This window comes from Myotis myotis, unplaced genomic scaffold (genome assembly GCF_014108235.1).
Source record: "Myotis myotis isolate mMyoMyo1 unplaced genomic scaffold, mMyoMyo1.p scaffold_m19_p_2, whole genome shotgun sequence".
NCBI classification, from domain to species: domain Eukaryota; kingdom Metazoa; phylum Chordata; class Mammalia; order Chiroptera; family Vespertilionidae; genus Myotis; species Myotis myotis.
The window spans coordinates 22,179,699-22,202,396 of NW_023416324.1; the positions used below are offsets into that span (position 1 = coordinate 22,179,699).

Genomic DNA, 22,698 nt, shown 5'->3' on the forward strand with positions numbered 1-22,698 from the left:
AGTTATGATTACTTTGCTCCCATCAAACTCACCTCATCACTATCGAACTCATTATCATTTGGGACAAGCCGAAAGTCTCCAAATTCCTCCTCTTCACCTTCTTCTTCTCTAAAATGCAAATCCACAAATCAATAAGTAAGTTGTTGAAAGCAAACTAGAAGAATTTAAGAATTAAAAGTATTTTAAGACAAAATATCTTCAAGAAACTGGATACAAGAAATTTTGCCTATAATTTTTAAAAAATTGTGATATAACACATAACAAATTTACCACCTTAACCATTTTTTTCAACATTTTTTGTTTTTATTTAAATTGATCTGAGAGAGGGAGAGGGAAAAAGAGATAGAAACATCTATGATGAGAGAAAATCATCAATCGGATGCCTCCTGGGGACTGAGCCTACAACCCAGGCATGTGCCCTGATCAGGAATTGAACAGATACCCCTGAGCCACACCAGCCAGGCCCATTTTTAAGTGTATAGTTCACTAGTGTTAAGTGCATTCACATTGCTGTGAATTAACTTTCAGAACCCTTTTCATCTTGCAAAACTAAAACTCTATACCCTTTAAACAACTCCTCATTCTTCCCTCCCCCAAGTCCCTAGCAACCATCTTCTACTTTCTGTCTCAATGAATTTGACTATTCTAAGTGCCTCAAATAAGTGGAATCATATAGTATTTGTATTTTTATGATTGGCTTATTTCACTTAGCATAATATCCTCACAGTTCATCCATGTTATAGCATTAATCAGAATTTCTTTCCTTTTTAAGGCTGAATAATATTCCATTGTCTATGTATATAACATACACACAACACATTTTGTATCCATTTGGGTTGCTTTCACCTTTTGACTATTAAAAATAATGCTGCTATAAACATGGGGTACAAATATCTGAGTCCCTGTTTTCACTTCTTTTGTATATTAACCCAAAAGTGAAAATGCTGAGTCATATTCTACTTTGAATATTTTTTTTAGGAACTGCCATTCTGTTTTCCATAGCAGCTTATGTTTACATTCCTACCAACAGAGCACAAGGATTCCAATTTCTCCATATCCCCACCAATAGTTGTTATTTTCTGGACAGTTTTGTGTGTGTGTGTGCTGTTGTTGTTGTTGTTGTGTGTGTGTTTTAATAGTAGCCATTCTAATGGGTGTGAGGTAGTATCTTATCATGATTTTGACTTGCATTTCCCTAATTATTAGTGATTTTGAGCACTATCATGTGCTTATTTTTGCCCCCCCCTTTTTTGTTTTTGCTCTATTCTCCACCAACTAAGTAAAAGCATTATAGTTTCCTTAGATACAAATATGAGACTCAGACCCACTGTAATGCTCTCAAACAAGTTAAGAAGCCCTCGTGATGGCCAGTTGTTGCTAAATCCAGGGAACATGACCCCAGAATTTTATCAGAAGACCAGGCCTTCCCAAGTTCCCACCAATCACTGAGACTCACCTGTCTGTTGGGAAAGAGCCTGAACAAAGAGCAAGTGCTTCTTCCATCGGATCATCCATGCTGCTCTCCTTCTCCTGTTTATTTAATTCTGATGGAGCCAGAGCGGAGTCATCTACATCACAACAAAGAAAAAGATCTGTCACCAAGGAATGACAGCTTTATCCTCCTTTCCCAGCCATCTGAGACATGCCAGCTCAATACAGTTCTAAAGTACGCTTGCCAAAAAGACCTCACCAGCTATTCATTCATTCAACAAATCCTTATTTAGTGCTTACCATGTGCCTGGCACCAGGGATACAATAGTGAACAAAACAAAGATCCCAACTTCCACAGAGCTTACATTTTAGCAGGGGTGTCGGGGGGAAGAGAAGGTGTGCAGGTAGGAACAACAAATTAACATTTATATTAATCTCACATCAGACACTTTTCTAAGCTTTGCACAAATATTAAGAGCAATCTTAAGTCGACACTTTACCACCCTAAGAAAAGGGCTCTGGTGAATGTCAGGGAGCTAAGCTGTGAATTCAACCTACATACAAGAAGCCATCGCACTCTGTTTTCTGCAAACCTTTCACCCAAGAGTAAGGGGCTTCTTTTCAAGGAAACTGGCTTAAGGTAGTTGGCTGTGGCAAGCCTGATGCACTTGTTGGATATTTACCCTGGGAGGCGAATTTTCCTGAACAAAGATTCAGAAGTTCCTCCATGTTCTCTTTCTTGTCACTCTTCCCGGGCAGAGCCTTCTCTGCCTGAGAAGTGAATTTTCCAGTGCACAAATCCAGCAGCTCATCCATGTTAGCGTCCATGGCATTCTCATCCATATTGGCCAATGGCAATCGAGGTTTCAAAGCTTGGTACTGATTCCTGTGGTTTCTAACATTTAAGAACCTACAAGCACAATGAAGAGTGTAAGAAATGCTCTAGGGAGAAAAACAAAGTAGTGGGAGAAAAACTCAACTCATTTCCATTACCAAAGTTAGAAGCTGAATCCCAAACCAGAAGACAAAAGGTTCAACCTTCAGCCTTGTGATAATCTAAAGGGGGAAAGTTTTACGAAAGAATAAATGCTATTCAGAAGATAAAGGGTAAAGGGATAATTTTGGCTTCAGGTGATGTTAGGGTAGGGCTTGGTGTTATGGCCATGTAATGTGCCACAGGCCTGTCAATTTTCAGTCCCACCCAACAATCATAAGATAGTAGGATGGATACATGGAACTCTGATGCCTTTACAAGAGCTATGCATTTCGCCTTAACCAGTTTGGCTCAGTGGATAGAGCGTCAGCCTGCAGACTGAAGGGTCCCAGGTTCGATTCCAGTCAAGGGCATGTACCTCGGTTACGGGCACATCCCCGGTGGGAAGTGTGCAGGAGGCAGCTGATCGATGTTTCTCTCTCACCGATGTTTCTAACTCTCTATTCCTCTCCCTTCCTCTCTGTAAAAAATCAATAAAAATATATTAAAAATAATTTATATAAAAAAAATCTTGCCTTTGGGTAGCTTTCTTAAAAAACATAACAAAAAACAAGAGCTATGCATTTCAAATGAGGCGGAGATTGAAGGATGCCAGCAAGGGCTATTTACATTTCACATTCTGGAGAGACTTTGTTCAAGCTTGCAGAATGTAATACTAATGGTCTGTACATCTTCTCTTTCTCAGATGAGAAAGCACAGATGGGGTGACAGAAGCTCACTTTATTTTTAAACAAATTTAAGCAGTGCCCAGCACCTTCCCACCCACAAAAACATAAAACTACCAACCCATCTGCATCCAACAGTTGGCTCTGCGTGTCATCTTCTAAAGAGAACTGGAAATCTCCTGCTCCTAGGAAAAGTGTCTTAGGCTCTGGGGAGGCGTTATATAGATCCTGGGAATCCTCTATGGGAAGTGAAGGCTCAGACAGCTTTTCTGAACTCTGGCACCAAAATAAAACCAAACAAAAACATAACATTTTACAAATATCATTCACTGTCATGACAACAACAGAAGTTGCTATTTGCAATATTTAATTCGCTCTCAGGCAACTGCAATTGAGGAGGACAATGAATAGCCAGAGAAGCATAAAGAAAAATATCTCCAAGAAAGTAAGGACACTGGATGAAGCTTGTTTTTAATACACAGGGTGGATTTTTAAACTGAACATACATAATGGGGTAGGAGTTGGTTGGCTGGGACACATTTTACTTAGCATCGTGGGAAGCAAAAGGGGGAGGAGATCGGAAAACCATTACATCTTACCTTAGAAGCTGAGCTGACCAAACTGGCTCGAAACAGCCCCGGGGAAGGAGATCTAAATCCTGCTAACGGGGTAAAACTAGTCCCAAGGCCTGTTTGTCTGTTGCAAGGCTGATAGGATGGAATTGTGGAGCCAATCAATTCAAAGCTGCTATTGTGGCTGCTCTCCTTTGTTAGCAATGAGCATGAATCCTCTTCATCTAAAGAAAGAGAAGTCACTTTTAGGTGTGTGATTCCAGAAATGAAGTGGGTTTGTTTAGGAAAAAGAATTGAGAATGAAACTGTCAGGTAACATGCACAGGCAAGTTTCTCAAATAATATGTTCCAAATCACTAAGTTAATCAAGGCTAATCACTCTGAGCTAAGTAACACCTGAAAGATCCATCTGTCACCCTACCTAATGCCTATGATCACTCTCTCCATTATCCAATCACTTACACATCTCCCTCTGATCTACATGGAAATGTTTCATGGTTCACACAATCCATACATTTACTTCAGACCTATTAGATGCCCATGGTCAACTATAAAGAAACTGCATATAAGTTTTAAAAAACCAGACCAAAAAAAATATTCTAATTCATAAACTGCTTTCATTGCCACATGTAAGAATGGGAAAATGCTACTAGGGTTCAAAAAATGGAACCTTATGGAATCATAGTCCTTAAGTAACAAAACTGAAAGATCAAACAGAAGTCAAGTTCTGTGAGTCACTACTTACCTAGTTTGTTAGGCCTTTTGCTTGAGTTTTCATCTGTTTCTGATTTTTCTTCACTAGGAAAGTAACTACAAAACAAGAAAGTAAACTGTTTGAGTACCTGTTTCTGCTTCTCACTAGAGGGGCAAATCCAAGGGAATCTTATCTTTCCTTAGAGAGAATTACTTACTCCATCTTGGAAGAGTTGTCTTTAAATAGGAGAACTGTAGAATCTGATGAGAGAGGCTTAAGAACAGACGGAAGGTCAACTGACTTGCCAATTTCACTACTGTCATCATTGTTTTCTTTGTCCATTTCTTTCTCATCTTTGGTTTCTACTTCTTCATTACCAAGAAGGAATTCTGCCGTCTTTATCAATCACACCACCCCAAAACAAAATAATACATGTCAAAAAAATGTTTAAAGCAAACACACTGTTGGCCTGAAATATGACTGCTTGGTCACATCTTACATCTGAAAAGGTAAACCTGAAAGAAATCTGGTCCCACCATTATCAAGAATATAATTCTCCCTTACACTTTTAGAGTTCTTTCATACTTATTTTACCTTTTACCCTCCCAAAATTACTTTAAAATTATGAAAGAAAACTGGAATTAATATTTAATTGAGGCAATGAGAGGTTAAATGATTAGCCTGAGATTGTAGGATGACTACTGACCTCAAACCAATCACAGACTGTGACATGCTACCCAGTTCAGACATTGCTTTCTTCTTTCTCTCCCCAGGCTAACTGTTAACCAACTCTTTCAAGTGACTCCAGTGTTCAAACAAGGAAGCCTTTCATATTTCTAATACAAAAAAATCATGTCATCACCTATGTTCCCTCAGTGGAAAACCATGGAACAAGGGTAAGAGACCCTTCTACAAATACCCTCCTCAACCAAGAATGCAATTATTACAGGAAGGTCTCGGCCTGCCTGAGAATTGATTCCAGGCTTCAACTTGGCCAAGGTTAAAACTGCTTTTTATTCTGAACAAAGAAATCTAAATAAACAACAAAGACCAAAGTCCTTATTCACACAAAGCCATTTCATACTAGCATTGTGTTACATAATATAAACAAACACAAACCATGGCTCTGTGAACTGTAGGTATTCAATGGTGCTAACTGAATGCACTAAGAATGAGGTACACATGAGCTAGCTGCATTCGTGTCTGCCCCTAAAATCTCTTAAACAATTGAACATGCTTATTACACTCATTCAAATCGGACTCTTATCTTTTCCTTATTCATCATGACCAAGTAACAAAATTACATAATTGCCAGAAACCTCGTGACTGCCTTCTTCCTCCTCTTCCTCTAACTTTTCCTCTTCCTCCCCTTCTCCATCTTCCTCAGACTCATCCGTCATTTCTTCCTCCTCCTCCTCCTCCTCCTCTTCTTCAAATCCATCTTCATTATCTAATTTAAACAATGCCTGGCGCTTTTGGCGCTCCTCTAACCTTCGGAGTTTCATTGCTTCTTGCAGTTTAGCTTTCAGCACCTGAAGCTTTTCACCTGAACAGCAATATAAAGGCATGCGTTAGACATAATAACTGACTCCACACTACAATAATGGAAGTGTGCGTTTTAGGCAACTCCCCAAGTGTTCTTGTCACATCCCAAAAGGGCAGAGATCTTAGTACGGTAGGCTTTTGTTACTTTAACAAATGGGGATTATTATGAAGTCAAGTGTAAAAGAGAACTTCCAGAATTATGTTCTACACCCTGGGATAATATACTATGCAAAGATTATAAACTTATTATTAAAAAGGCAAAAAAGGGGAGGAGGAGTGGGATTTCATTAGTCTCTGGCACAGAAGCCATGAAAGAAAACATTGATAAATTGATCTATTTTGAAGAAAAAGAGAACAATTCAAGAGTAAAATGGGCATAGGATATGGACTGGGAGTTCACAGAAAATGAACATATTGTTAATAAATAAGTTAAAAATAATGTTTAACCTCACTTCTAATTGAAGAGCTACAAATCAAAATAAATAGGTACCATTTTTTATATATTTAGCAAAACCTAGGTTTGATAATATGAATTAACAGGAGGAAACAGAAACTTTTATATTATTCAGAGTATAAATTGGGACAACTATTTTGAAGAACAATGTAATGATATACATCAAAATTTGTTTTAACTGTAAGAAATTTTACATCCAAATATACCAACATATATGTCATACTAGGAAGTACATTATATGAAATACCAAAAACTGGAACAAACAATATGTCCACCAGTAAGAGTATGGTTAAACAAATCATCTTATACTCATACAAGGAAATTTTATGCAGCTGTTAAAAAAAATCCTCAAAAGCAACAAAATGTGTATCTGAACTCAGGGGTTAGGGGGTCTGGATTAGGCTGCTAGTTCTAGCACTTGAGAAGGTTGTATAAATGCTTTGTATATTATTTCCTCATATATAAAATAAGAATACTAATGCTATTTTCTGTAAAGCACCTAGAGCAATGCCTGGCACAGAATATTCAATTTCTGTCAATCTCTGTCTCTCTCTCTCACACACACACCAATGGTATATACATATGAATTTTCCTAGGACAAACAAAAAATTGTTAACAGTTGCCTTTGGGAAGATTAATTTTTCATTTATACCTTTTCCTCGGTGTTCTAAATTTTTTCTATATGATATATTACTCATATTTTCAAAGTGGGAGTGGGAACAACAGACCTGTCCCTAACACACTGAAAACAAAAAAGCAGATTACAAAGCAGAATGAATGGTGTTATCACATTATTGTTTTTTTTAAAACAAACATGTAAAGAGAGTTTAAAAGGATAGATACACAAAGGACTGTATAAGTTTTGTTTATTATTTTCATGCATTTTCTACAATAGATACTTAGTTTTTTAAAATAAGACAAAGGCTATTTTAAGGAATAAAGTCATCTTACCCACCCCACACCTCTAGGCAATGCTACACATGAATCATGCTAGAGGTACTGCTGTCCACTCTCCAAAGTCTCCAAGAAAAAAGATTCTCTCACTTTTTTAAAAATTTATTGATTTTCAACAGAGACAGAAAGAGAAATACCGATTTGTGGTTTGACTGATTCTTGTATGTGCCCTAACCGGGGATCGGACCCACAACCTTGGGGTATGGGAATGAACCAACAGAGCTATTCGGCCAGGGCCTGTAACTTTTCACTATCGTTTCTTCAGTGGCATAAAGACTGGTCAGAGTACAAAGCACAAAGAAAAAAAAAGTAGTAAACGCAAATACCTGGTTTTGTGTGGCTTACTCCATCCAGCTTCTCAGCTGCCAACGTCACAGGTACCACATCGGCCTTGAGCTCTTCCTTACCGTCAGTGCCCACCTCTTTCACGACAATGTTCACATTTACCTTCTGAGCAGCCCTGGGCGTGGCTGCTGGATTAGCATGCTTCCAGAAACGCTGCTTCAAGGCTTCCAGTTCTAAACCCAAGTGCCAATCAGTATGTCAGTTTGCCATGCTCAAACTCTTTCCTTTATGATTCCAGTTAGGAATTATAAGCTAAGTGTTTCAAGAAACTTAGTGTTGTAAGGAAAAAACACACGCAGAACACCAAACACTCCTTTGCTACTAACACCTCTGTGAATTCATATAACTTAACCCAAACGAATAAACTGCTGCAATTCTTCAACAGACTTAAAAATCATTTAGGGTAGAAATTTGCAAATGAAGTTTCTAAATATGTGCAATTCTTTTTTTTAAAGTACAAACTGATCAGAAAAATGCCATCATTCTTGATTATTCAAGGGCTCCTTTTAAAAAATTCCCCATTTGGAACATTTCACTATTTATTGGAAATCTTACTAAATATGGGCAAGGTCAATTAAAAAGAGAAAAAAGAAAATGACAATCCAGTCAGTGATGTAACTCAGCAGCAGGACTGGAAAAGTTTTTTTGGTGAAACTGTTAAGCTAGCTTAGTACAATCAGAAAGGAAATTCTCCTTAAGGCTGCCCCTGAACCACACCCAGCTTGTATACAAGACAATTAATAAAGAATCTACACAGTAGGTACTCAAAATTCAGTTTCTTCCCTTTCCTGTCTCTCAGTCCAGGACTGCCTAGATAACTTCTGGTTCCATACAACAAAATGTAGCAGTGTCTAGTATACTAAGTACTCAAAAAATGTTAGTTTTTGCCCTGGCCAGTTTTCTCAGTGGTTAGAGCGTCAGCATGAGAACTGAAGGGTCTCAGGTTCAATTCCCAGTCAAGGGCAAGTACTTCAATTGCTGGTTCCATTGCTCCAGTAGGGGCGCGTGCAGGAGGCAACCAATCAATGTATCTCTCACATAGATGTTTCTCTCTCCCTCTCCACTTTCCCTCCCTTCCACTCTCTCTAGAAATCAATGGAAAAAATAACCTCTGGTGAAGATTAAAAAACACCAAAAATGTTTGTTCTCTATCTCTTAGTCTGGAACTGTTTAGATAATTTCTAGTCCAACAGAACAAAACTTTCACCGTGACATCCTGGTTCATAGGTTGACCCTCAACCACTGAACCACACCGGCTAGGCTGTTACACAACTCTTCCCCCCAACCTGCTGTTCTGGTCAAACTGACTTACACGAACCTCCCAATATGCACCATTCTTTCTGTTCCTTCCAAGAATGTCCTCTCCACTTCCACAAAGTCCATCTATTCAATTAACAAAGACTCATTGAGCATATTTTACATACCAAATACTGTGAATAACATAGTACCTGCCAACCATAAACTGTTTAGTGAATCTTGATGTATTAATTTCACTAATAACACTAGGAAAAGTAGCAGCCACTATTTGAGTGCTTCTTTATGCTATCTAATTGTATTCATGATTTTAACAAATCTTCCCGGTAGACTTGTGAAACAGAGTTCTATTTTTTCAATTTTTGTTTTTAAAAGATGGCTTAGAGAGGCCAAAGAGCATACTCAACGTTAAAGATGCAAACTCTGGTCTTGCTATAAAGCCTAAGCTCTTAATTGTCATGCTATACTGCTTTAATGCAGAGGCAACACCCAATTCTATCTGAGTCAGGAAGTTTACCTAAAGTGGGAATAATACTTGAGTTCTATTTGAAAGATCATTCATTCATTCAATAAATATGAATGCCTACTATGTGTCATCCACTGTGGAAGCAATGAGTATAGAGTAGGGAACAAGCCAGAAGACCCCACTCAAAGTAGGGGAAGGCAGTGAACAAGAAATTACATCCACCTATTCTTCAAGCCTTTCTTTAACCACCTATTGGAAAAAACTTATCCCTCCTCTGAATTCCAAATGCACTTTATTTTTAATTTATTGTTATTATTATATGTTTTTATTGATTTTTAGAGAGAGAAGAAAACACTGATGTGAGAGAGAGCTTGCTTCCTGTATACACCACAACTGGGGATCAAACCTAGCTAGGTATGTGCCCTGAGAAATGAACTCGAAACCTTGGCTGGATGACGCTCCAACCAACTGAGTTACCCAGCCAGGGCCCAAAGCACTTTAATCTAAAAATTTCTTTCAGCAAAGAAAGAAATTTTAACCTTTTTTCCCTTTTCTCCACATTATTTAATTTTTTTCATAATCAGTGACACATGTTTTAAAAGATGTCACCACTTTCTCTTCTGCATACTTACCTTCCCTACTACAGTGTAAGTAGCTTAAGTGTAGAATAAATGTCAGATTTCCCTTGGTATGCCCTATAGCATCTTACATGTAGTGGATAGTTTAATATTTGCTGAATAGAGTAAAAAAATAAAATAAAATAAATTCAGTTTTTTAATTTCCTGAACCAAAATATTTTTCTTTGTGAAAAACTGAATAGTAATGCTTTTATGAATGTCATATCAGAACACAATAGCAATGTACCTCTTTTATATATTAAGCTATGAATAGGCTTCAATTTTAAACAAGGTTTAGAATATTCGGATACACTGCCAAATTTATCTAAACGGGATTCTACCCTATCTGGTACAGGCATACCTCAGAGATATTGCGGGTTCAGTTCCAGACCACCACAATAAAGCAAGTATTACAATAAAGCAAGTCATAATCATTTTGCTGGTGGAGGGAACTGCCTTCAACTTGTAAAAAAAATGCAACATCTGTGAAGTGCAATAGGTGAAGCACCATAAAACAGGATGCCTGTACATCTGTAGAATAAGATCATGTGTGGTTGTTGGCTTCTCCTGGGTTCCCTGTCCTCCAAAGTGGCATGCAATTGAATGCCGCCCGAATAAATCACTCTGGGGAGACCCCCCACAATTCAAAGGATTACCTCTGTTGGGTTCAGGTTCTTCAAGTACCACAAAGGAATCTTCATCAGCACCCAGCCGAGGTTTAACGAAAACATCTACTCCCAGTTGCTTAAGTCTATCCAGTGTGAACCTCCTCACTTTCTCAGGCGCCACGACTGCCGCTGATTTGGTTTGCTGCCTGGGCTCTTCCACCTTCTCATCTGCTTCTTCTGTTTTTTGCAGGCCTTCTCCCTCCAGGGCATCAGGTTCAGGTGCCACATGCCCTGCAGTCTCAGACCCGTCATTGACCTTGTTCCCAAGGAAGCTGGATTCCTGCTGTGCCACTGAGCTGTCCCCAGGAGAAGGTCTAGCATCCTTCTGCTCCTGTTTCTCCTGAATTTCTGGCTCTTCACTTACCATCAGATCTTTACTGCAAGACTCATCTGGTCCAGTGGTCATCTGGAGTTCCTTGGAAACTGCAGGGAGTGCATTAGCTTCCATTTCATATCCTGCACCTGCTGTTGGCTCAGAATCTTTGCTATGATGGTCACTGCTCATCTCAGTTGTGTTGGCAGTGTCTGTGATTTCTCTGTGATGGCTTGACTGATACTTAGACGACCTAGTGAAGGGGAAATAAGCTGGAGTTGAGAATAATTCTAAATGTGAAACATTCTCATCATTTAGCACAGAATGAACCAGTGAAATTGGTACGGAGGGTATAAAGAATCTGAACTATTTATGAAAATTATAATCACAGGAAAGAGGGTTCTTACTTTAGTAGGGCCATGGCATTTCCCTGCCAAGTGGGCCGGGGTTTACGTTTGTAGAAATCATGAATGGTTTTATTCTCAGGCATATGATACGGAAGATTAAGTGCAGACTCTACAAAATGGAAAAAACAAGCAAATCTATATACTGCATATTCTGAAATGTCGCTTTATATTCAGTTAACTAAACAGTAAGCCAAAGCCATCACCAGAAACAGAAAACAATCCTGGCTTTAATAAAGACAGGATCTAAGTACAAAAGAAATCCCTGAAGACTAGTGGCTTTTTAAAAAATTCTTTATTTTTTTTTTATTGTTGACAGTATTACAGATGTCCCCCAACAACCCCTTCCTTAGCTTCCCTCTTCCCAGCCCCTGCCCCACCCCAGGCCTTCACCACGCTATTGTCTGTGTCCATTGGTTATGCATATATGCACATAAGTTCTTTGGTTAATCTCTTCCCATCTCCCCTCTACCACCTCCTCCCACCCACCGAGATAGACCAGTGGCTTTTAACCTAGTTGTGAAATCAAACTGGTCCAGGAAGTTCTTAAAAAATACAGATTCTTGGACCCCATTTCAAGCCTATTGAGTCAGACTTTCTGTGGAGGCTAAGAATTTACATATTTGTAAAGTTCCTAAAGAGATTCTGATGCAGCTGGTCCACAGAAAACCATGAAAAACAAAAAACCTCCCGGGAGCATTTAAGATCTTCCTTTCCAGCATGTCATCAATTTGGCTCAAATGAAATGAAATAAACTCATAAAACTTCTAAAAAAAGAGCAAAAACAAAAAAGACTTTCCTCCTTACCGTGACTATAGTTCTGAAAATTTTCTGTTTGTAGTAATGTCCCAGGGGCTTCAGAACAATAGCCATCCACCAAGATCCATTCTAAACTTGATATTACAACCCAATTCATATTAGCAGGAGTGTTAAACAAGCAAAAATCCCCATCTAAATTGAGCTTACAAAGAAATATTGTGATTTGCCTCAAAGTTTACTGTACCGATTTGGATTACCTCGAATAAGGCGTTGAGTCTCACTGTGTAGCTTTTTTAATGCTTCCTTACTTAACTTGGCTGCCTTCCTTTCCTTAAAGAAAACAAAAAGTGAGAGTACATTAATGCTACGCATAGACATTCAGAAAGAGTTCGCTCTTTTCAAGAAAAGAGGACGGAGAGGTAATAGTAAGCACAAATAAGCTCAATACAATATTAACCAAGGAGTTCATTCATTTGCAAGTCACAAAGTATTCAATTCAATCCATATTTGTGTCCCTCCTATGTACAAAGCATTATCTTGGGTACCAGGAAAATATGATAAACATGATAAAATATTATCCCTGAGAAATTCACAATCTCCTGGGGAAAGAGACCACATGACAACTATATAGTACGGGGCTCCACCTCACCTTCCTCATGGTGCCTTTTGATAACTCACTTTCTTCTTCATATGAAGAAATGCCACTCTCCAAAGATAGTTGCTTTTTCTAAAAGAGATGACAAGTTAAATAATATGGACAAAAATGAAACTGAAATAAGCTTACTCAAAGATTGCTTTTATGCTCCAACATTACATCATGCTACATTAGTAATATGTCAATAATTATCAAATAGAAAATTTTAAACATAGCACACTATAATGCCTAGAAAACAAATTAGATGTCTCAAATGGAGTTTGGGCTCTCATTTCTTATACCTCTGTGTTACATCTTTCCCTAAGGAGAGACAATGACTCCCAGGCACCGAGAGATAACCTTAGGAAAAACAATTATGCTCCCAATCACTCAGGATAACAATGCTTTTGACTGATATGTCTCTTTTATACCCTTCCTGAAACCCTATTGGTTCATTTCTTAGAGGCCACACAGTTATGAAATTTATTTATTTTTATTTATTTTTTTTTAATTTGGAAATGTCGGGGAGCCAGGCGGGCAAGTCCAACTCAAGGAGAGAGAGACTTCCCCAGTTATGAAATTTACATCTCTGCTCCCTTATTTCTCTGCCTCTTACACAACAGAAAGTATCTTATTTGCCCTCCCTTCAACATTTCTATGAGGGCAATAAAAAATACTAGTTTCCCAACAAGTTAGCATGTCTATCACTTTAAAAAAATTAAGCTTCCAGAGACACAGCTGATTCTCACAGCCAATTGGCCTGGAGGTCAAATCCCCCCCAGTGTTACCTACAACAATCAAGGCTTAACTACAACAATACTGTGCACAAAGACCACAAGGGGGTGCACGAAGAAAGCATAAAAAAAAATGTGGAGACAAAGAAACAGGACACAAATGACAGAAATGGAGGAAAGCAAACTCCTGGATATAGAGTTCAAAACCACACTTTTAAGGTGTTTCAAGAACTGTCTAGAAGCTGCCGATAAATTTAGTAAGGCCCTCGAAAAGGCTTGTGAGACCGCCGATAAATGTAGTGAGATCCTCAAGAAATCTAGTGAGACCCTCGATGTTGTGATAAAGGACCAACTGGAAATTAAGCATACAATGACTGAAATAAAGAATATTATACAGACTCCCAACAGCAGACCAGAGGATCGCAGGAATCAAGTCAAAGATTTGAAATGCGAAGCAAAAAACACCCAATCGGAAAAGCAAAATGAAAAAAGAATCCGAAAATACGAAGATAGTGTAAGGAGCCTCTGGGACAGCTTCAAGCGTACCAACATCCAAATTATAGGGGTGCCAGAAGAAGAGAGAGAGCAAGATCTTGAAAACCTATTTGAAGAAATAATGACAGAAAACTTCCCCTACCTGGTGAAAGAAATAGACTTACAAGTCCAGGAAGCGCAGAGAACCCCAAACAAAAGGAATCCAAAGAGGACCACACCAAGACACATCATAATTAAAATGCCAAGGGCAAAAGACAAAGAGAGAATCTTAAAAGCAGCAAGAGAAAGATAGTCAGTTACCTACAAGGGGGTACCCATACGACTGTCAGTTGATTTCTCAACAGAAACTTTGCAGGCCAGAAGGGAGTGGCAAGAAATATTCAAAGTAATGACTACCAAGAACCTACAACCAAGGCTACTTTATCCAGCAAAACTATCATTCAGAATTGAAGGTCAGATAAAGAGCTTCACAGATAAGGAAAAGCTAAAGGAGTTCATCACCACCAAACCAGTATTATATGAAATGCTGAAAGGTGTCCTTTAAGAAGAGGAGGAAGAAGAAAAAGGTAAAGATACAAATTATGAACAACAAATACACACCTATCAACAAGTGAATCTAAAAATCAAGGGAATACATAATCTGATGAACAGAATGAACTGGAGATTATAACAGAATCAGGGGCATAGAAGGGGAATGGACTGACTATTCTTGGGGGCAAAGGGGTATGGGGGATGCGGGAAGAGACTGGACAAAAATCGCGCACCTATGAATGAGGACAGTGGGTGGGGAGTAAGGGCGGAGGGGTGGGGTGGGAACTGGGTGGAGGGGAGTTGTGGGGGGGGAAAAAGAGGAACAAATGTAATAATCTGAACAATAAAGATTTAATTTAAAAAAAAATGCAAAAAAAAAATTAAGGTTCCAAAAGTGAGTCAGAAAATAATGCAAAACTTACAAGCAAGAGGGTAGCTCTTACTGCAATAATCTTTTACTTGCCTTGTGTTTTTTTACTTTATTTTTCACAGCTGCCCTTATGGATTCTAGCGATTCTTCATCTTCCAATGAAGAGTTATTTTCCTCCTCCAACCCAGTTTCAAAAAGATCTTCATCCACAAGAAGACAGCCACTATCAGTAAATGGCTGTTTCATATCATCTTCCTGGATAATGCATAAAGAAAAAACAAAACCCAATCATTTCAAAATCCAATTTCACAACACAAGGCAATCTGGATCAAGCCAGAAAAAGCCCATGTTTCACCAACATACAAATACATGGCATTCTAGAACATCCTCACTGGTTCCTAACACATAGTCAGCCCTTGAAGTCCAGGCTGTGATTTTATGCAAAGTGTCCAAAACTAACTTACAAAAAAGTAAATATTTTTGAAAAGTCAATTAAAAACTTATTAAGCAACTAGTCTATAAAACTTGAGGATGGTGTTTTCTAGTTAGCAAGATTTCTGACTGATAAACGCATGAAAAATATTTTTTTGAAATTAACTTTCAGAGATCAGAAATCCACATATTTGGAAGTGTCCTTCATGCATATGAACTGGAAAATGACACCAAATTTTAAATCACATACCTCATTATTCACAATGCAAAAACAATCAACTCAAAGCTGTATTCTAAATGCAGAAAAACCTCAAGAACTAAAAACAACCCTTTCCAAAATGTTAATCTGCATTAGGAATAGCAAATTGTTCTTTAAAAGGTACCTAATTTGCCTGGCTGGTGTGGCTCAGTGGTTGAGCATCAATCCATGAACCAGGGGGTCACGGTTCGATTCCCAGTCAGGGTACATACTGGGGTTGCAGGCTAGATCCTCGGTAGGGGGTGTGCGGGAGGCAGGCAATCAATGATTCTCTCTCATCATTGATGTTTCTATCTCTCTCTTCCTCTCTCTGAAATCAATAACAAATATCTTTACATATCTTTTAAATATATTTTTATCCCCAGTAGGGGGTGTGCAGGCATTCTAGCCCTAACCAGTTTGGCTCAATGGATTGAGCGTAGGCCTGTGGACTAAAAGGTCCCAGGTTCGATTCTGGTCAAGGGCATGTACCGTGGTTGCGGGCACACCAAGGAGGTGTGTAGGAGGCAGCCGATAAATGTTTCTCTCTCATCGATGTTTCTAACTCTCTATCCCTCTTCCCTTCCTCTCTGTAAAAAAATCAATAAAATATATTTTTAAAAAAATAATAATTACAATTCTTAAATTAATGACAAAAATACCTGTAGGATTTGCAGCTGGTTGGAAAAATACAGGTAACTTTATGCTTCGAGTAGGTACTTTTGTCACCCGCTCGCGATTTGTGGACGTGACTAGCACTAACCACTGCACACTAGACTGCTGACAGACTGGCTCACTCAATTCATGCATGAATCGCATGCACCTCCCCCCGCGCGGCCTGTGTATCCCGCAGCCCGCCTGCGCTGAGTCTCCTGTCGCCCAACCGACACCCCCCACTTCTAAGCCACTTCTTCAAAATAGACTCGCCCAGGCCGAAAACGGACTTCTGCGCATGGGCCACGAAGTTCCCATCTCACTGTACGTGTGGCCCGCACGTGGTATTTTGTGGAAGAGCCACACTCAAGGGGCCAAAGAGCCGCATGTGGCTCACGAGCAGCGGTTTGCTGACCACAGAGCTAGGGCAATAAAAAAATATATATTTTAAAGTGTACTGCCGAAATCGGTTTGGCTCAGTGGATAGAGCGTCGGCCTGCGGACTGAGGGGTCCCAGGTTCGATTCCGGTCAAGGGCATGTACCTGGGTTGCGGGCACATCCCCAGTAGGGAGTGTGCAGGAGGCGGCTGATCGATGTTTCTCTCCCATCGATGTTTCTAACTCTCTATCCCTCTCCCTTCCTCTCTGTAAAAAATCAATAAAATATATTAAAAAAATAAATAAATAAATAAAGTGTACCTCCTTTTTTGTTTCCTTCTTTTTTAGCTGCCTAATTTTTTCCATCTTTCTCTCCTCTTTCTCCAGTCTTCTCTTTGATTTTACTTTTGCTTTCCCTTCAGTTCCTTCTTTATCACGTATGGGTTTTTTGGAAATCTTTCTACTAGCTGTAAAGTCCACGGAGTTTTCAGATTGACAGCCCAGCTCTAAGGAAGATGTCACTTGGGTTCCAAGATTTTCCTGGTACAAAGACTCTTCCTGCTCCATGTCACTTTCATCACTGTCTGCCAGAGTTTTGTACATCCTTCTGGCTTTCCCATTTTTCCCAGCATGTAAGTTCTCTTTATTTTCCTCTTCGACAATATCATAGGCAGCTTTCTCTGGAGAGGCATTTGGTTCTTCTCTTTCAGAATCACTGTCTTGTAGCACCTTCCTGCTTTTCAATTTCTTACTCACAAATATCTCTTCATCAGAATCTGAAGGAAACACAAATGTTTTTTTAGCAGTCTGCTGTCATTTGGGCTTTCTCCTAGTTCCACTAAACCTATCCAATCATCCAAAAATATATCCAATTATCCAAGTGATATGTCACCTTGTAAAATTATGTAACTATCACTAAGAACTGACTGTAGCAAAGCAAATCTAAAAGTTACATTTGGAAAACATTTTCATTAGAAAAATGTCTCACTGAAAAATGTAATTACTGTATACATCTTTACAAGAGGAAAAGTTGTTCTAATCATTCTGGAAGGTGTTAAAAATTCTTTTATTGTGGGATAAATGCATTTAACCAGGCGATGTGGTAGCTTCTTGACATTTTATATATTCAGTAATATAACAGAAATTATTATTCTCAAAAGGGTACAACACAACTATTTTGCTTTTATAATAAAAAATGATAAAGTTGGGCATTAATAACTTAATAAGTCAAGAGAATAATAAAATTAATCCAATCCAAGCCCCTATATTCTATTTCTAAAAATAAAAGTACTATTACAAACCTCCTTCACTCAAGGGTCCAATTGTTTCATAGCTGCCCAGTCCACTGTCGAAAGGACTATCTGTTTCTTCTTGTGAAATGAGTTTTAAATCATTGATTTCTAGGTGAACCTACATCAATGAGAATACATTTTGCATAAACCAACAGGTTACAAAAAACTCTAAGTACATTATGATACACAAAGCATTATGGGGTAATCAGGCTGAAATAAGGGAAAAACACCAAATAAACAATTCAAGGGTTCAATGAAGAGATGACAACCCTAGCCAGTTTAGCGAAGTGGATAGATTGTAGGTGTGTGGATTGAAGGGCCTCAGGTTCAATTCTGGTCAAGGGCACGTACCTGGGTTGCAGGCTTGGTCCCCGGCCCTGGTCGGACATGTGCAGGAGGCAACCAATGGGTATCTCTCTCCCATCGATGTTTCTCTCTCTGTGTCTCTCCCCTCCCTTCCACTCTCTCTAAAAATCAATGGTAGCCCTAACCGGTTTGGCTCAGTGGATAGAGCGTCGGCCTGCAGACTGAAAGGTCCCAGGTTCGATTCCGGTCAAGGGCATGTACCTTGGTTGCGGGCACATCCCTAATGGGAGGTGTGCAGGAGGCAGCTGATTGATGTTTCTCTCTCATTGATGTTTCTAGCTCTCTATCCCACTCCCTTCCTCTCTGTAAAAAATCAATAAAGTATATTTAAAAAAATAAAAAATAAATAAAAATCAATGGTAAAAATATCTTTGGGTAAGGTTTAACAAAAAGAGAGAGAGAGAGAGAACATTAAGAATTACTGGACATGCCCTAGCTGGTTTGGCACAATGGGTAGAGTGTCGGTCTGTGGACTTGAAGGGTCCCGGCTTCAATTCTGGTCAAGGGTACATGCCCAGGTTGCAGGCTTGAATCCCCAGTATGGGGCGTGCAGGAGGCAGCCGATCAATGATTCTCTCTCATCATTGATGTTTCTATCTCTCCCTCTCTCTTCCTCTCTGAAATCAATAAAAATATATTTTAAAAAAAGAATTACTGGACCAAAAACCAAAAGAAAAATCATTGTTCACCTTTAAAGCAATCTATAGAACCAAATCTTTTTTTTAATCCTCATCCAAGGATATGTTTGTGTGCTTTTTACTTTAGAAAAGAAGAAAGGGAGAGAAACATTGATGTGAAAAACATCAATTAGTTGCCTCTCATACGCGCCCCAGCTGGGTGTCAAACCTGCAACCTAGGTATATGCTCTGACCCGGAACTGAACCCACAACCTTTCAGTGTATGGGACAATACTCCAAACAACTGAGCCACACCATCCAGGGCAAAACCAACTCTTTATATTGAATACAGTAGATCCTCCTTATCAACAGTTTCACTTTTCCATAATTTTAGTTACCCATGGTCAATCGAGGTCAGAAAATATTAAGTGGAAAATTCCAGAAATAATTCATAAGTTTTAAATTGCATACCATTCTGAGTAGCATGATGGAATCTCACAACATCCCACTTTGTCCCACTCAGAACATGAACCATCCCTTTGTCCAGCGTATTCATGCTGTATATACAATCCACCTTTTAAACACTTAGTAGCCACCTCAGTTATCAGATCTACTGTCACAGTACCACAGTACTTATGTTCAAATAACCCTTATTTACTTAATAATAGCACCGGAGTAGTGATGCTGGCAATTCAGATATGCCAAAGAGGAGCCATAAAGTGCTTTCTTTAAGGGGGAGCGCAGGAGGCCGCCGATCAATGATTCCCTCTCCCTTTTTCTCTGAAATCAATAAAAATATATTTTTAAAAAAGAGATGCAATCCAGGTGTGGGACTCATTATAAGGCAAACTATGTGGTTTCTTTTTTATTTTCATTGAATTTACTGGCGTGACTGGACAGCCGAACGACCTTCTGGACGTCATTCCAGACGCCCTTCCGGACAAAGCCGTGGCAGCGGGAGCTGAGGCAGAGGTGGTTAGGGGCGATCAGGCAGGCAAGCAGAGGGGTTAAGGGAGATCAGGCAGGCAGGGAGGCAGAGTGGTTAGGGGCGATGAGGCAGGCAGGTAGAGGCAGTTAGGGGCGATGAGGCAGGCAGGCGAGCGGTTAGGAGCCAGTGGTCCTGGATTGCGAGAGGGTGCAGGCCGGGCTGAGGGGACCGCCCCCCCCCCATGCACCAATTTTGTGCACCAGGCCTCTAGTTAATAAAATCATATAGATTTCAAGTATACAATTCTATAAAATATCATCTGTATATTGTACTACATGTTCACTACCCAAAGTCAAGCCTGCTTCCCTCACCATTTATCCCCCCGTTGCCCTCTTTTACCAGCCCCCACTCTATGTTGTTTCTTTAACAATAATTTGAAGAAACCAAGAGAAGGAGGGAGACCTATAACGAGCTGAGGTATGCGCATACACTTACATATCAACAGTTGCAAGTGCAGACTTTCTTTGGATCCTAATTCAGAGAGCATATGTGTGTGTGCGTGAAGGAAATCTGAACAGGCTAGACAGTCAGGCAAAAATTCTAAATGTTTTAGGTGCTATAATAATATTGTGGTTATTTTTTGGAAAGGCTTTACCACTTAGAGATGTATAATGAAATATTTGTGGATGAAATAATGTCTAGAATTTGCTTCTAAATAATCCAGTAAGGAGGAAATGGGTGGGGATATAAATAAGATGGGCATGATTTTTTTTTTCTCACAGATTTTTTTTTTTTATGTTCTTTTCTTTTTTTAATTTTATTGATTTTTTACAGAGAGGAAGGGAGAGGGAGAGAGGTTAGAAACATCGATTGGGCTGCTTCCTGCACGCCCCCTACTGGGGAGGTGCCCACAACCAAGGTACATGCCCTTGACCGTAATCCAACCTGGGACCCTTCCGTCCGCAGGCCGACGCTCTATCCACTGAGCCAAACCGGTTAGGGCAAGATTGGCATGATTTTTATGTTTGAAAATTTCTAAACAAAACTATTTTAAAAGTTACAAGTAAAAAAAAAAAACCTAAGGAGAGGTGTCTTAGGTGACTTGGACAGTTAGTGACCAAGTCACCCTAGACGCCAGGTCTCCAACCTCCTTGGCGTTGTTAGGGCTCTGAACCAACTTAATAAGGGGGATGATATTAACATCTGTCATGTAATAGGGCACGAGGCCTCATGTTAATGCTTCTCCAACACTCTTAAATTGATTTCAATGTTGGTACAATTATTAAGTAACTAAAGAGAACATGCACTGAATAACCACCGAGGAGAATCATGTATTTGCTGATGGTCCTTCCAACAGTACAAGACAGTTAAGTCTATTCGCTCTGTTTGTGGATCCGAAAACTGCATAAGGGTAACCACACAACTCAATACAAGATACTGTGGTGTTTTTTTTTTAAGTATATTTTATTGATTTTTTACAGAGAGGAAGGGAGAGAGATAGAGCGTTAGAAACATCGATGAGAGAGAAACATTGATCAGCTGCCTCCTGCACACCTCCCACTGGGGATGTGCCCGCAACCCAGGTACATGCCCTTGACCGGAATCGAACCTGGGACCTTTCAGTCCGCAGGCCGACGCTCTATCCACTGAGCCAAACCGGTTTCGGCCAAGATACTGTTAGTTAACCATTTTATTCAGTTTGCAGCAGGATCGGCAAGGGTAGTGCAAGTTCAGGGTCAGAAACTGTCTTTATTTAAAAGTCTGGCCCTGACCGGTTTGGCTCAGTGGATAGAGCCACAGCCTGCGGACTCAAGGGTCCCAGGTTCGATTCCGGTCAAGGGCATGTACCTTGGTTGCGGGCATATCCTCAGTGGGGGGTGTGCAGGAGGCAGCTGATCGATGTTTCTCTCTCATCGATGTTTCTAACTCTCTATCCCTCTCTCCCTTCCTCTCTGTAAAAAATCAATAAAATATATATATTTTTTAAAAGTCTGTTATTTTATTCAATGTCAAGTCATGGGATTTTTTGGTATTCATTTTTATTTTTTTTAATGTTGCTTTAAAATATCATCTTGATTACTGAGTTTTTTGGCGTCTCCTTACATTTTGCTCCCAAGGGGAGACTCTCACCCTAGTCCCGCCCCAGAGGAGAACACAGGACCGTGAACAGCAGTTCCTGTGCCCAGTTCCTCCAGCGATCAGCGAGTACAGCCCCTTCCCGATGACCGCAAAGGCCCCTTCCAGACGCAATTAGAACTCCCGCCGTCCATTTACAGAATCCTGCCCAGCATCCCCGCGGCCCGGTTCGGCTCCAGCCCTTCCTCTTTCCGGACGCGGCAAGAGGAAAAGCACCCACGGCAGGAAACGCGCCAAAGGGGAGGGAAGGCGGGACAGACTGAGGAGGAGCTGGGCGGCCGGCTGCGCGCGCCACGAAGACGCGGAGCAACACGGCCTACTGGACCGAGGCGCGGAAACCCCGACGTGGGCACTGGACCGCGAGACGGTGGGGCCGGGGGTGGGGGTGTTTTCCCTCCGGGACTGCGAGGCCGCGCCGCCCGGTGCACGCCGGGAATTGTAGTTCTCCCAGCCTCCGCGACCCATTCCACCGCACTCGACCCCCGTCCCCGGGCCCCCTTCAGCGCCGATCTCCGCAACCGCAATGGAGACATTTGCGTGAACTCACCTCGGAAGGCACTTCGCCCGTCATGACTTCGGCCACTCCAGCGCTTTGCTCGGGACGAAACAGCTCCCCGGCTCCCTCAGCCGCGGCGCAGCTGCTCCCGCCGTATTCAACCCGGCAGCGACTTGGGAGCTTTCGCGCCTACCCGGCGTGGAGGTACCGCCCGTGACGATTTGCACCAATCCAGAGGTGGCTTTCTACTAGAGGCCACGCC

The 22,698-nt window shown here is 40.3% G+C and overlaps 1 protein-coding gene across 2 annotated transcripts in view; it reads right to left on the minus strand.

Moving 5' to 3' along the window:
• CLSPN (claspin) overlaps positions 1-22,622 on the minus strand; it is a 29,230-nt gene extending 6,608 nt beyond the window's left edge. Inside the window, exons 1-17 of one of the 2 annotated variants that reach the window (XM_036351684.1) lie at positions 22,488-22,622; positions 17,903-18,011; positions 16,923-17,377; positions 14,993-15,154; positions 12,785-12,862; positions 12,393-12,465; positions 11,380-11,488; positions 10,648-11,225; positions 7,636-7,827; positions 5,676-5,902; positions 4,574-4,752; positions 4,408-4,472; positions 3,690-3,886; positions 3,212-3,366; positions 2,115-2,341; positions 1,457-1,568; positions 33-108 (exon numbers count right to left, since the gene is read on the minus strand). In XM_036351684.1, coding sequence (XP_036207577.1) covers positions 33-108; positions 1,457-1,568; positions 2,115-2,341; positions 3,212-3,366; positions 3,690-3,886; positions 4,408-4,472; positions 4,574-4,752; positions 5,676-5,902; positions 7,636-7,827; positions 10,648-11,225; positions 11,380-11,488; positions 12,393-12,465; positions 12,785-12,862; positions 14,993-15,154; positions 16,923-17,377; positions 17,903-18,011; positions 22,488-22,511 — 3,018 coding nt within the window. In that variant the 5' untranslated portion in view covers positions 22,512-22,622. Of the gene's footprint in view, positions 1-32; positions 109-1,456; positions 1,569-2,114; positions 2,342-3,211; positions 3,367-3,689; positions 3,887-4,407; positions 4,473-4,573; positions 4,753-5,660; positions 5,903-7,635; positions 7,828-10,647; positions 11,226-11,379; positions 11,489-12,392; positions 12,466-12,784; positions 12,863-14,992; positions 15,155-16,922; positions 17,378-17,902; positions 18,012-22,487 lie in introns of both variants that reach the window. The other variant, XM_036351683.1, reaches the window with a different exon arrangement.
• Positions 22,623-22,698: the final 76 nt, after the last annotated feature.